Source organism: Durio zibethinus, chromosome 1 (assembly GCF_047325235.1).
Source record: "Durio zibethinus cultivar Kanyao isolate XHJ-2024 chromosome 1, ASM4732523v1, whole genome shotgun sequence".
Lineage (NCBI taxonomy): Eukaryota > Viridiplantae > Streptophyta > Magnoliopsida > Malvales > Malvaceae > Durio > Durio zibethinus.
Window position 1 is genome coordinate 33,064,450 of NC_143162.1, and position 14,706 is coordinate 33,079,155.

The 14,706-nt window shown below is 35.4% G+C and overlaps 2 protein-coding genes across 10 annotated transcripts; one reads left to right on the top strand and one right to left on the bottom strand.

Moving 5' to 3' along the window:
• Positions 1-1,152: 1,152 nt before the first annotated feature.
• Positions 1,153-3,431, top strand: LOC111311276 (uncharacterized). Of its 2 annotated transcripts, XM_089765454.1 has the most exons (3): positions 1,153-1,503; positions 1,673-2,116; positions 3,304-3,431. In XM_089765454.1, the coding sequence occupies exons 1-2, from the start codon at positions 1,276-1,278 to the stop codon at positions 2,111-2,113; spliced, it is 669 nt and encodes a 222-aa protein (XP_089621580.1). In that variant the 5' UTR covers positions 1,153-1,275; the 3' UTR covers positions 2,114-2,116; positions 3,304-3,431. The 2 variants fall into 2 exon arrangements, with proteins under 2 accessions (XP_089621580.1, XP_022766388.2); XM_022910653.2 differs by lacking the exon at positions 3,304-3,431 and having other exon boundaries at positions 1,673-2,274.
• On the bottom strand, positions 3,080-13,786 carry LOC111311277 (carbon catabolite repressor protein 4 homolog 1-like). 8 transcript variants are annotated; one of them, XM_089765442.1, is made up of 11 exons: positions 13,332-13,786; positions 11,904-12,600; positions 11,697-11,783; positions 7,007-7,093; positions 6,855-6,923; positions 6,649-6,729; positions 6,516-6,569; positions 6,323-6,411; positions 5,775-5,883; positions 5,103-5,244; positions 3,080-3,515 (listed from the first exon to the last, which is right to left on the bottom strand). In XM_089765442.1, exons 1-11 carry the CDS (start codon positions 13,493-13,495, stop codon positions 3,490-3,492), a joined length of 1,605 nt encoding a protein of 534 aa, XP_089621568.1. In that variant the 5' UTR covers positions 13,496-13,786; the 3' UTR covers positions 3,080-3,489. The 8 variants fall into 8 exon arrangements, with proteins under 8 accessions (XP_089621568.1, XP_089621554.1, XP_089621560.1 ...); XM_089765428.1 differs by having other exon boundaries at positions 3,080-3,501; positions 13,332-13,644; XM_089765434.1 differs by having other exon boundaries at positions 3,080-3,501; positions 5,103-5,261; positions 5,816-5,883; positions 6,855-6,938; positions 13,332-13,644.
• Between the last annotated feature and the right edge of the window lie 920 nt (positions 13,787-14,706).

Here is a 14,706-nt window from a genome sequence, read left to right on the forward strand (position 1 = left end):
CTTTTCTTTTTTCCTGCTTCCACACTCTGCCTTTTTCGAGTGAAAAGGTATTCCCCATATCACGGGCGCCGAGTTCAATTTATACACACACACACACATATATATATATATATATATATGAATATGCTGGCAGTTATATGTTAAAGTTAATAATCAAACTTAAATTTATCAAATTTGAAAGTTGGTCATTGTATTATTAATTAAAGGCGAATCTAAAATATAAATCATTGAAGGATTTTTATGGTTATTTAAGTTATGACTATCTCGTACAGAGAATTGAAAACAGGGCCTTGTTTGCTGGTCCAAGAAGATAAAGAGTTACTTTCCAACAGAAGGAAATTGGAATTTTGGGACATGAGGATAACGTGCTGATGAAACTTGATAGGTATGGTGCTTTTAAGAAAGGAGAAAAGGAAAAGAAAGTGTGGGGGAAGACAATCAATTTGAGCTCATGGGTTTTTTTTCCTTTGGATATAGCTGAGGGGGGGGGGGGGGGGGGGGAGGGGTGTTGAGAGTTTTAAGTTCATGGAGTGATTAATTGATATAGGTATTGAGATATGGGATTTGTTTAATAGAAAAGGGAGGGGTGTTGAAAGCTTTAAAAGTTTTAGTTCTTTGAGTGACTCAATTGTGGAAGTTGGAGTTATTTATGTTATTAAAGATTCATTGGCATTCAAGACCTTCCCCCTTCAACTGTATACAGACTCTCCACATTTAATGACCTTCCCCTTCCACACCTCTCGAGTCTCACCGCCTTTCTTTAGTTCCAAAAGCACTTTAACTTTTGGCGTTTTGGCTTGGCTTGGCTTGGCTTTGTTTTGAGTTGGTCAGCACTGTCAAATATATATGGCTTGAAAGTTGAAACCCGAGGCAGGATTATGTAATGTCACGTAAGCACAGTTAAGTTTAGTTGTATTGGCAGGGCTTTTAGGAGCCATCAAGATCAGGTGAAATACATATATAATTCACCAAAGAGAGGTTTGTTAGAACTTCACATCTTAGCTTTGAAAAGCAGGAGCTTGGATTGGAGCTGTGTAGTTAATTGAAGAGCCAACTTGGAATGCACGTCATGCATATGTAGGCACTTCCTTTTGGTTAATTTCTACCTCCATATAACTTGCCCTCCTATTAGATTCTTCCCTTGTAGTTATATGCCATTACACCCCAAATTTCAGCCTATATAACCACCTAAAACTATTTCACCATTTGATCAGTACCTCTCTGAAAAGATAGAAATTAAGAGAGTGGAAAGCTAGCTAGCTAGCTTTTGGCTGTATGGTCTCCTTTCAAGCCCCCCTCTCTCCTCCAGACATGATCAGAAAGACGATCCAGGAGTTAGAGAATTCATCAAAGAAGAGAAAGTTGGAAGAGCCGCAAGAAGGTGATCGTGAAGAAACTTTCGAGAAGCGTGGGAAAGCCGAAAGCACGAAATCGATGTTTGATATGGAGCTACACCTTGAGACTCCATTACCTTTGGAGTGGCAAAGATGTCTTGATATTCAGGTATATATAAAAATATTCTTTGTAATGGAATTTCTATATGTTCAAATTCCAAGATATCTAATCAGATTAACCTCAGATGAAGGATATGGTTCAGCAGTAGTAAATAGTAAATACTGTTACACAAACAATACCATAACCTTATAATTGTTTTGGCTTCCTCTATGTTCAGTCAGGGCAGATACACTATTACAATACGAGGACCCATGCGAGAACTTCTAGGGATCCAAGGAGAAGCCCCGAACCCCCTAGCCCTGGTCATCACGTGAGCCTGGACCTTGAGCTAAACCTACCATGTGATTCAGTAAGGAAAATTGATGCAACAGATCATCATCAGCAATTCAACAAGCACAACTCTGTTACCACCACAAACGCTGGTGCAGTTGATAAGAAGATAAACTCATCAGGAGGATTAACGCACAACCTTTCATGGTTGGCAGTGGAGGAGGATGATGAGCAACATCAAGAGATGGTAGCAACAGTGTGCATGCGGTGCCACATGTTGGTGATGCTATGCAAGTCATCACCTGCATGCCCTAACTGCAAATTCATGCACCCACCAGACCAATGCCCTCCAAAACTATTCAGGCAAAGGCTTAGCCTCCTGTGCTAGCTAGTAAGGATCATCATCAAGTTTTTAAGTTTAGGATAACATCCACTCCAACGTGTGTTAATTAAATTTTTATTTCTTAATTCGTCTTGAAAAGCTAAATAGTACTCCTGTCTAAAGGCATTAGCTAATATATATAAAGCTTCTTAATCTCCAATGAAAAATGTCTACTGATTGAGAGAGAGAGAGAAATGAAACCAACTCACATAGTTTACTGACTTGTCTAATGTAGATATGGTTATGCTTTAGATTCCTAATTTTGTTTAAGAAATCCGATATGATGGTGCCTCACTGAATTCACCAATTCAATTTGCAATCAAAATCTAACTTTCTCTCTTTTTTACATGCATAGCTATCCCTTAAAAGAAACCTCTTGCCTCTGATGCTTTGCCTGTTTCAATATAAAAGCTAAAATGCAGCCTCAAACCTCAATTCCAATGTACCTGTTTTCCTAAACCATCTAATTCCATAATCAGCACTTTATTTTAATCGTTTCTCTTGTTACATCATAAAACAGTCTCTGATCGTCCAGATGAATGAGCAAAAGCCATGAACTTTTTTTTTTTTTTCCAGTCGGTATCTTCACTGTGTAAATAGGAGCAGCCTTGAATGGGTTTATGAAGATTAATCAGAAATTAGTTCATCTAATATAAATTAAGACTGTTTAGCATTTATTGGCTTCATTGTGGGGTGAATAGTTGTAGTGGCTGTGTAAATTTTGAATTTAAAGTACAAGACAATCATGCGAGATAAAATTTTAACTCTTTTGTCCCTAATTACTTGAGAATTTTACAGAGTAGAAACCTTAGTAAAATTTCTAGTTGTAAATGCCAACTACAATGTCAGGCACTGGTGGCAATATTCAGCTGCATCGGATGTGCTGCAATGCTACAGCCGAGATTGATCTGGTATAAAATGAGAAAATAGCCCCCAATTCCCATCAAGCAAGAACTGATTAATTGAGACTGCTATAGAATACTGGCACAAACTATATAGCAAAGATGAGGAAAAAGAAGTTCAAATGTTATCACCAGCATTAGTTACAGGGTTATGAAATTAGGTAGCAAGACTACCTGAAAGTATCTGAAAGAAGTGTGCTTGCAAACATCATTGTCTACTACTCTGGTTGGAGATTGACTCTATAACTGTGTACAAAGTTCCTAATGGTATTTCTTCATATATTGTCTATACAGATTAAATTACTACCGCATCTCTTGGTTGCTATCATATTTCCTGAGGAAGAGGTGGAGATGATTCAGAGGAAGGTGTTTTCAGTCTGAAACTTGCCATCAAGGCAATGTGGTCCGAAGACCATAGAGGAGATGGAAGACCAACCCCCACGCTTTCAGAGTCGAGAAGTTCCAATAAACCTTCTACCGTCAAACTGTCAGCTGTTGGAGAACATCTATATAGTCAGAGAAAAGCACTTAAAACATAAATCCAATGAGCCAATAACTAATATAAATTACAAAAATTTCTGTTATTGTACAGCAAAACTTGAACAGATAGATAGAAACTAGATATAACCATATCCTTCAACTACATTAATATGAACATGAACTTAAAAAGTAAGTTTCACAAAACAGTCTGGTCATTCTCATGGGAACAGGGGTAACTTTCCAGGATGACAAAAGTTAATTGATAGTGGCTTTGAGAGCACATGTAAATGATATGATTTTTGTTTAGACTTGGAGGAACAATTTGTTTGGAGGTGTCTAATTGTTTCTCAATTCAATTTAAGACTCTCGTTGAGGCTTAAAGGCTAGGAAAAGTCCATTCATAAAAGATGGTTAGCAAAATCTACAATAATCTACAATCACTCTGCTCAGGAAGATGAAAGACTCATTTTAAGTACTATATAATCTACAATCAACTAGTACACTTCTGTTTTCTGGGGTATGCAAAAGTATTCCACCAACGCAGTAATAACACAACTGGTTGTACTATTTAAAACATATCATGACATTAAAAAAAAGAAAACACACACACACACACACAAGTATTACAAGATCTTAATGCATAGATAATGGTTCCCAACCAATATGTAAAGAAATAAAGATTGTGGCAACATTTCCAACATAAAGCCCTAATTCTAGATGCTATGTAGGATTCATCTGTATAAGATGTTAAAGTTCATGCATGTACTAAACCAAATTTTGCCCAGCAAATCCAGATAACATTAACCTACAATGAAACTAAAAGTTCCTGTCCAAAATAAACTCGAAACTTACAAAAAAGCAACCATCAATGCCATAAGCCTCACTGGCAAAGGGTAAAGAGTGAATCTGAAGGGAAATTAAAAACATAGTTCCTTATCTAACCAAATAAATAGGTCAATGACCATGCTAGGTCAAAGCGGTAAAGTCTCCTTCATGATTGAGTTACTATTCAATGTGTATTAGGAGTCACCTCTAACACATACCTACTTACTAAGTCATGCATAAAAGAATACTTTCCCCAATTTTCAGGTAAGCAGATCTTCCCAGTTTCCCAAGGCACCAAAACTAAGAAGCTCAATCTTTATCTTGTAAGACATATTTAGCAAAGAAAGAGTTCCCCATATTCTCACAGCTACCAATAATAACTAGCACATCACAACACCCATTTATAAGGCTCAATGTGATTGGTGCATTACAATGATGGGATAAGTGTTGCTGAACATGTAACTGCGCTAGATGTTATGTCACAGGCTCACAGTATCACAACCAGTGCTAGTAGATTTCTTTTTCCTGATAATGTTATTTAAGGACCACATAACAATCATTTTAAGCTGATGAATTAACATTAAGAACTGTATGATTTTAAGAAAATCTCAACTACCAGCTTGGAAATACCCTGTCAATTAAGAAAAGATATTGAGAACAGATTATGGCATTGCAAAATTTAAAAGCAAACAACACGATGGTCAAATAAAACTGAGCTATTTGGAAAAAAAAATTCACAAGGTCAGCCAATTGATCAAAGGTAACTCAAATTATGGGGTAAAGTATACCTGTGTAGAGAATATAATCCAAGGTTCCAACGGATCTAGGAGTGTAGTGGGTAAACAAAGGCTCATGATTGTCAGGGTTCATCCTATTCAACTGTTTTGCTTCAATCCCAGTGGAATGGAAAAATGAGGCATATGCACTAACCTGTAAAACAACTTTTCCTGCATGAGCATATTAAGGTCAACGCTAGTGAAAATCATAACACATGATGATGATGATGATGATGATGACGACGGCCGTGACGAAAACAAAAATGAAATACATGAGAAGAAAGGGGGCTCTTCTACTTCCACACACAGATGGATAAGTCGAGTATCAATTAAAATTATAAAAATAATAGTTATACAAATTAATTATATTCCAGGAACCAGATCTAAACTGATGAAAAGGATTTTCAGTCTTGCTATAAGCATTGTATATAGCAATAAGAATGCAGCATGCCTTAAAATTGTGTGGCAACCAAATATGAGCTCATAATAAAAAAGTAGAATGCTAGCATGAAAGATGAAAATGTATATATTCATTCGCTTTCCCAATAATATCTGATAAACAAACTATGCTTGCAGAGGGATGGAAAAATATCCCAGATACATCAAAGAAGGGAGATATAAGCATATATGGCCTTCAATAACGTCAGAATATGAGCCAAGGATAGGAAGAAACAATATTCTTACAAGAGCCAAAGAGTGTTTAAGCTTGAGAATCTGATATATACCCAGTGGATCAGTTTCCTCCCCAGAAACAGAATCAATTCTGCCTGTCACTAGAAGCATATGAGGATCACTGCAGTGGTTAATAATGAATTAGACACTGATCTATGTAAATATATGTATATATATATATATAAACAAATTCAGAATATGAAAACTTTAAACAATGCCAAAAGTAGCACTTTTCTCACTAAAAGCTTGTAAAAGATCTAAAAGAAACTAACTATTTTTTACAATATCATGTTCATAAATATGCAAAATAAATGGGCAAAGGCAAGATTAAAAAGGCAAGAACCATAACAAGAAAAAAGCAGCAGTCCCTTCACTTGGCAATTTTGCAGCAAATTTTAGAGATAAGCAAGTTTATCTTAGATTTCCTTTATTTGATAATATTTTCACTTTAGTTTAAATTCATTGAGAAAAGAAAATGAAATGAACCATAAATGGCAACTTAAAACCACTAGTGATCCTTTGAATATAGACCACTATGTCACTGACAGCAGAAAACTAACCTTGCAGGAGGAGAGTTCACATCTCCACAAATCAATATAGGAATCTTTGATTGCGAAATTTTTTCCAGTCCACAGACAAGGTTTGCAACCTTGACATTGGAAAAGAAGAGGGGGGGGGGGATATTGTTAGAAGGATACATTCTGCTGTTTTAAAGAAAATTTGAAATGTAGACATCTATTTGGGGAAAAAAACCTGGTATAACTTTACGTCTGGCAATTCAGTGTTTGCATGTATATGTGTATTTGCCTGAGGTTGAAACCATGGCCATGTGAGTTTACCCAGATCTAGTGATATAAAGCTGGAAAATATCATATACATAGAGTACCACACAAATTCTGGATTGAAAGTCATCACTGATTCTGCTATTTCTTATTGCTTCTAATATTACAATAAGAGCAACATTGTCCTGCAAAACCAAAATAAAGATTCAGAAGAGAGAAAGGAGGAGCAGATAAAACAAATAACTGCAGCAGAAACAAAATTAATCAGGACGTTATGCAAATTAATAACTGTGTAATTAAGATATAATACCTTCATAAGGCGAATACAACCCTCATTTTTTAGTTCAGGTTTCAAATCTTTGACCACTAACTGTGCCCTCTGATCAAAGTCAAGCTACAGCCACAAGTTAAGAATTATAACCATACAACTTGAAAGTATATTCACTCAACTTAGAGATTCACCTCATATTTCATGATTTCTTTGAATAGGTTATCACGGTAAAAAGTTGCACATCCCTCACTTGCATATTGGCGACTAGAAGTATACAACTGGAAGACATCCAAAAATATTATTTTATTAATATTATAGATCACATAGCATGTCTTATATCATGCTATTGTAATCATGCTATTTCTAAATTAGTTTAGATTCTTAAACATTCTTTAGTATATTTGATCAAATTAAGAATGTTTAAAGCACTTTTAGGGATATCAATGCATGTTTCCTAACTGTGGAAAACCGATTCCTAACTAGATTTGATTAGGTGTCATTCACTTAGTATTTTGGTTGTTTCCTAAATAAAAGGGATTTGGTTCATTGATCAAATTCTTACTTGGTAGTTCCCATTTATTGTTAGAGTATTTTTAAGTGATTTGTTATTATCTCTAGAATATCATGAGATTTGCTAGATTTGATGTTTTAGCTATATTTTTACTTTTGTACTCTAAAAAGTTTTTTAAGAATTCATAAATAAGATTCTCATGAATTTTTTCATGGTATCAGAGCGCTCATCCCGAATCATCAAAACCTATACATATATATATATATATATATATTTTTCTATCTATCTATCTATGCCCTGGCAAACAGCACAGGTGTGTCCGAGTCCTCTATTTTGCCTATCATTGGTCACAAACTCAATGGACAAAACTTCATCCAATGGTCTCAATCAATGATGTTGTTTGTCTGTGGAAAAGGTAAGGAAGATTATCTCACAGGAATGGTTGTTTCACCCAGCGAGGATGACTCGAAGTACCAAACCTAGAAGTTGGATGGTAATGTTGTGGTTGATCAATTCTATGACCAACGAGATTGGTGAGAATTTCATGTACTACAAAACTGCCAAGGAAATTTAGAATGTTGCGAAAGAAACCCACTCCAACGTAGATAATACGTCTATAATATTTGAGATCAAAAGCACTCTACATGACCTATGGCAAGGAGACTCATCTATCATGAAATATTTTAATTCCTTAACTCGTTATTGGCAGCAATTAGATATCTTTGAAGAAATAGCATGAAAGTGCCCTGACGATAGCCAACAATATGGGAAAATAGTGGAGTAAGACCGAGCTTATAAGTTTCTACTTGGTCTAAATAAGAGCCTTAATGATGTTCGAGGGAGAATTCTTAGCATCAAGCCATTACCCAGCATCGAGATGAGAGTAAAAGGAAAGTGATGCTAGGGACATCATGCAATCCACAAGAGATAGAAAATTCAGCACATGCTGCACGAGGACCAAAATCCTACCAAGGTGGTGAAAATCGACAAATGAAAAGTAATAGACCTCAGTCTGACCACTATCAGAAGGCAGGACACACATGGGAAAATTGTTGGCAAATCCATGGGAAACCTGTTGACTACAAACCACATTCTACTCGAAATCGAGAGTCATGGAAATTTTGTCACCACTGAACAACTCCAACACCCCCGGAATCAAGCCCGTTCAATAAAAAGCAGTTGGAACTCCTTCAAAAAATTGTTTAACAATCTCTTTAGAACACTGAGTCAGTTGTAAGCACAACATTTGTTATACAAAAAGGTTAACTCTTTCAATGCTCTACTTATGCAAAATGGAAAATCAAGATCTTGGATTGTTGATTCAAAGGCATCAGACCATGTGACTAGTGATGCATTGGTGTTCCATGAATACAGCCCATGTTCTGAAACCTCACAGTTCCAACAGCAGTGGGTCATTCTCCGGGGTAGTCGGGATAGGGTCAGTCATTATTTCAAAGCACATAACACTTTTCACTGTTCTTCATGTCCCTAATTTACATTGCAACCTTCTGTTTATTAGTAAAATTACGAGAGATCTTAATTGTGTTACTAAATTTCTTTCTAACATGTGTGAATTTCAGGGCTTGGATTTGGGGAAGAAGATTGGCAATACTAGGATGTGTGCTGGAGTCTATTCCTTATAGATTAAGAATCTAAGAGACAATCATGGAAGAGTACTTGTTCAATTTCATCTTCTAATAAGAGTCAAGAAAATACAATTATGTTATGGCACTATCATTTAGGACATCCAAATTTCTTGTACCTCAAAAAATTGTTCCTTGATTTATTCAATAAAGGTTCTAAGTCTTATCAATATGAAATTTGTCAGTTTTCCAAATACATTCACAATTCATCTCAAAGTCAACCATACAAATCAACTCATCTTTTTTCTATAATACATACTGATGTTCGGGGACCATCGAGGGTTATCAATATTACAGGCTCTAGATGGTTTGTTACCTTCATTGATGATCACAGCAAAGTTTCATGGCTATTCCTCATGAAAGACAAGTCAGAGGTTAGTTCAATATTTCAAAATTTCAACAAGATGGTACAATCTCAATTTCAAGCAAAAATTCAAGTGCTCAGAACAAATAATGGGCGAGAATAATATCACTCAGTTCTTGGATCTTACTTGTTAGATCAAGGAATTATTCATCAAAGCTCATGTACTGAAATTCGTCAACAAAACAAAGTTGCTGAATGGAAGAACAGACACCTAATGGAAGTTACAAGATCTATTATGCTAGCCTCTCATGTCCCAAAACATTTCTGGGGAGAGGCAATCCTGACAACAACCTTTCTTATCAATAAGATGCCTTCTTGAGTACTAAAATTCCAAACCCCCTATCAAACACTTCTCAAAACCTACCCTTATGTCCAAATCATTTCCTCCATACCAGTCAAAGTGTTCAGATGTACTACCTTTGTTCATATACCAACAACAATCCAGTAAACTAGACCCCAAATCACTCAGGTGTATATTTCTTGGCTACTCACCTAACCAAAAAGGCTATAGATGTTATTTACCAACTACCAAAAAGTTTTACACTTTTATGGATGTCACTTTCTTTAAGAATCAACCATTCTATCCCAAAACCGATATTCAAGGGGAGAGTTCTAAGGAATATCCACTTTGGGAGATTGAGCCATCATCTGATCCTTCCTCTACTTGTCTGCCAATTCAAATTCTCATTTCAAATAATTCTTTTTCTTCTGAGTCAACTAGTCATCCTAAGTCTCCAATATCTCCTGAAACTGTGCAAAATACAAAAGCTAAGGAAATGATTGTATACTCAAGGAGACCAAAATCTCAAAAAGAGATAGGGACCTGTACATCTCCAACACAGAACCAAGATTCTAAACAGAATCCAAGGACTTTTGAAATTCATACAGGTAACACAATTACTGAACCTATCCCTGATGATTTTCCTGGTTATCTTGATCAGCCCATTGCTATAAGAAAAGGTGTGAGATCATGTCCTCAGCACCCTATTAGTAACTTTGTTTCCTATGAAGGATTGTTTCCTACTTACCAAGCACTGGTTACATCATTAATTGATATTCATATACCAAATACCATCCAAGAAGCACTCGAACAACCAAAGTGGAAGGTTGTCATAATGGAAGAAATGCAAGCACTAACAAAGAATAGCACATGGAAAATTACTGATCTTCTTGGAGGAAAGAGCCTAGTGGGATGTAAGTGGATTTTTACTATCAAACACAATATAGACATTGGCTTCTCTATAGGTATGGTGAGTAGATTTATGAACAATCCTACAAAGACACACATGGAGGCAGTATATCGGATCCTTCAATGCTTGAAAAAAAAATACAGGCAAAGGGTTGCACTTCAGAAAAACACTAAATAGAGATGTGAAGATTTTCTCAAATGCAGATTGGGCTGGTTCAGTGATAGACGGAAGGTCAACAATAGGGTATTGGACATATGTGTGGGGTAACTTAGTCACTTAGAGGAGCAAGAAACAAGCAATGATAGCTCGAAGTAGTGCTGAAGCTGAATTTAGGGCTATGTCTCATGGGATTTGCGAAGGAATTTGGCTTGAGAGAATGCTACCGGAACTGAATAAGTCAGCTAGGAATTTAATGAAACTGTTTTGTGATAATAATGCAGTTATTAACATTGCCAAGAATCCTGTTCATCGTGATCGAATGAAACATGTAGAGATTGTGCCACCTCATCAAAGAGAAGATTGAAAAAGGCGCAAATTGGTCTACACTCCAACAGAACATCAGACAACTGACATCCTCTCCAAAGCTCTTCATCATGGCAATTTCGAGAATTTGAAGTCCAAGATGGGTATGATTTATATCTACCACCCAACTTGAGGGGTAGTGTGGAAAACCGATTCCTAACTAGATTTGATTAGGTGTCATTCATTTAGTATTTTGGTTGTTTCCTAAATAAAAGAGATTTAGTGCATTGATCAAATTCCTACTTAGTAGTTTCCATTTATTGTTAGAGGATTTTTAGGTGATTTGTTATTATCTCTAGGATATCATGGGATTTGCCAGATTTGATGTTTTAGCTATGTATAAACTCTTGTATTCTAGAAAGTTTCTCAAGAATTCATAAATAAAATTCCAATGAATTTCTTCACTAACATTCACCAAAAATTATTTGATACAAAATAAACTACAAGTATATCTCATGAATACAGTTATAGCTGTTATTAGCAAGGCTCAAACGGTATTCCCTTCTCAGCCCTGTTCCTATGCATTTAAGTTCCCAAAAGCAAGTATATATATATATATATATATATATATAAACTATTCATGAAAGCTTAAAAGCGTTTTCTAACAGTGTATCATTATCAGCAAAAAGTTAAGAGTTTCAAAAAATTTACCTCTGTTCTTTTCTTCTTGTACATAACTGAATAACCATGTTTTATCAGCTCAGGTTTAAAAAAACTTTCAAAATGATCACTTTGCACCTGCCAATGGTGGAAGAATATTAGATTAGCCTAAGAAGTTATATAATGCAAGGCATACTAGGACCCGTGTTCAAACAGCATATCCTAGAAAAAGATGCACAATAGCAGGAAAGAAATCACCTCCTGAAGACAAAGAATATCAGCATCATATTCAATGATCTCTTGCAGCAAATTCTGCCTGCGGTATTCCCAGACAAGAGCCCATGTTGGACAGTAACTGTACCTACCCCCGCTAGCATACAGGTCAGCAAGGATATTATATGATAGCACACTAAATGTTAAACCATCAGAAGATTGGGGTTTGAAATGGATGTTGTGAGATTTCTGACAACTTCTAATTTTAATCATACAGCGAGGACAACGAGGGGGAAAAGTAATCACGGGATCGGTCACTATGATATTGACTGGAGCCAATTGAATGCCCTCAGTATGGTCCACAGCCAAACATTCTAGCCTAAGAATGAAGCCAACATCATTCATTGAGGGTTCATAAGTTTTAGAAGAGCCCACTTTGACCCATACTCTCCTTTCTCGCTCTACCACCAATTCATTCTCGCCATGTAATTGATCACTACTGAAGTCTGGCCATGAACCACAACTCCTAAGCCTTATTAATTCTTCTTGACCACCAGTTGTACGCTGTTTTATCATTTTAGCTGCACGACAATGACGCTTCTCATGTATTTGCCACCCATCTAAGAGGCACATTGGAGAGCAATGGCAACACTGACTGAGTGGAATCTCTAGTTTTACACAGGACATACACAGAACAGTAGCCAACTTAGAAGGGTGGACAGAGCAACCCATCTCACGATACCTACATTTTAGAAACCATCACCACCATGATCATATGATGGGAAATGTCATGGTCATGAACAAGAACCCATGCAAATATTCCTTACTATCCAAAAAAAAATACACCCACTTCTAACACAAACGTTTTAAAACATCGATGACCAGGTTGGTTTTCCTAATAGGAAAATTTTGTTCCAAAACAACAGGAATCTTGAAAGCACAATTTCTTGTGTGTGATTGAGAAAACATAGAAATCAACCCACCTAATCTAAGCCTCTGATCTGATAAAAAGAATCTAACCTCTGAGACATAACCTAAGTCAAACAAGATAAAAAAGACTCAACTAACTTTACATATATATATATATATATATATATATATATATATATATGATGAGAAATTTTAAAGAAATGACCAGATATCTACAACGACTTAGTGGGAACAAAGCCTTGACATGAAATTGAAGTTGTTTTTAATAATAAATGTCCCAAGAAGCGTAAATGATCAAGAAAAAGTCAAAACTGTAACCGGAATATTTTTTAGTTACACTTCTATTTCTTTCTTATATAACAAAACTACTAAGTCATCAGTTTAATCAAATGTCAAAATAACTACATTAACCACAATGAAAGAAAAAGTCTGCCTCTGCTCTATTTTCTAAGCCAAGAAACCAAACAACAGAAACAAAGAAATTAATACTATAAAAATCAGGGGAAAAATTAGAAACGAGTGAGAAAAGGAGAAGGTAAAAACCAGGTGAAAGAGAAAGAATGTGGACGGAGGGTTTGAAGAGTAGGTGTGCCTTTGATTTTCAGACGGACGGCTGGGTTTATTAGGCACCCCACCACTGGCGTAGTTGAAGGCAGAGTCACTGCCATTTCGCATTCTGTCTTTTCTTCTGATTCTTGAGAACCCATTTTGACTCCAGGCTTAAGGGTCCAAGCTTACTAATAACAAACAATTATAATACCTGAGACTAAGAGACTGAGTGAGATTAAAGAAGAAGCAATTATGAGAGGCTTTGGTGCTTTGGGTATTTGGTAAAAATGTTTTGACGGTTTTGGGTAGAGTCAAATGGGTTTTGATTAAAGAAAAAGAAAAAGGAAATGCCGGCTATAGCTGGTGGAGTTGAGTGTGTAATGAGTTATGCAGATTTTTGTTTTCTTTGCGTTTTTTTTTTTTTTTTGTTCATAGCAGATTTTTGTTTTCGAGTGTAAACGAATTGACTCTGCTCTGCCTCCCAAGTCCTGGGTCCTGTCTGTCTGTTTTCTTACCAGCTACAGAGGCATCGCTGCCGTTTGCCTTGATGCTAACCAGCCAGCAAATCAAATACTACTACTAAAAAAAAAAATATATAAATATGTTTAAGTTTTAATACTATGACTAGAATTCGCATATTTCCATCTTGACCAAATTATAATTTTCTTTATCCAATCAAAGATATATTATTTTCCTTTGACTAGATCAAACTCTCATATTTAAATATTTAATGTGCTTTTCCAAAAACTTGATACAGCTACATCCTTACTCAGTGGCCACGGCACTCATGTTGATCTTTGGATAGGGATTTTTAGGCTGAGATTGATTTGATTTAAAATATTAAAATATTAAAATATTTTTTAATTTTTTAATTTAATTTTATTTAAATATATTTAAAAATATTAAGATATTAATATTTTAATAGTTCAAAAAAATCTTTTTTTAAATTTACCTTAAACAAAACCTTTAAAAGATTGACCGGTTTGATCTGATTCAATCTATAAATATTTCTAATATTAATTATTTGCTCATCGTATCCATTTATTTTCAATAATATAATTAAATAAAAAACTCATTTATGTCAAAAAAATGGGCATAATCGTGGATCAAATTTACACCAGTCCTGTGGATGAGAGGAAAGTTTTCCCTTTTTATTAAACAGTGTTCGATTTTTATATAAATAAATAAATAACATCTTGAATGTATCGTATATAGATGTAAGAGAATGCATCATTAAGAAAATAAATTAAATCTAAGGAAAGTTTAGGATATCTATTATACAAAAAGGAAAAAAGTAATAAACTCATAGCATCAAATTTATCTGTCACAATATAAAAAAGCTTACTCGGTAATTTGTCATACTAAATGC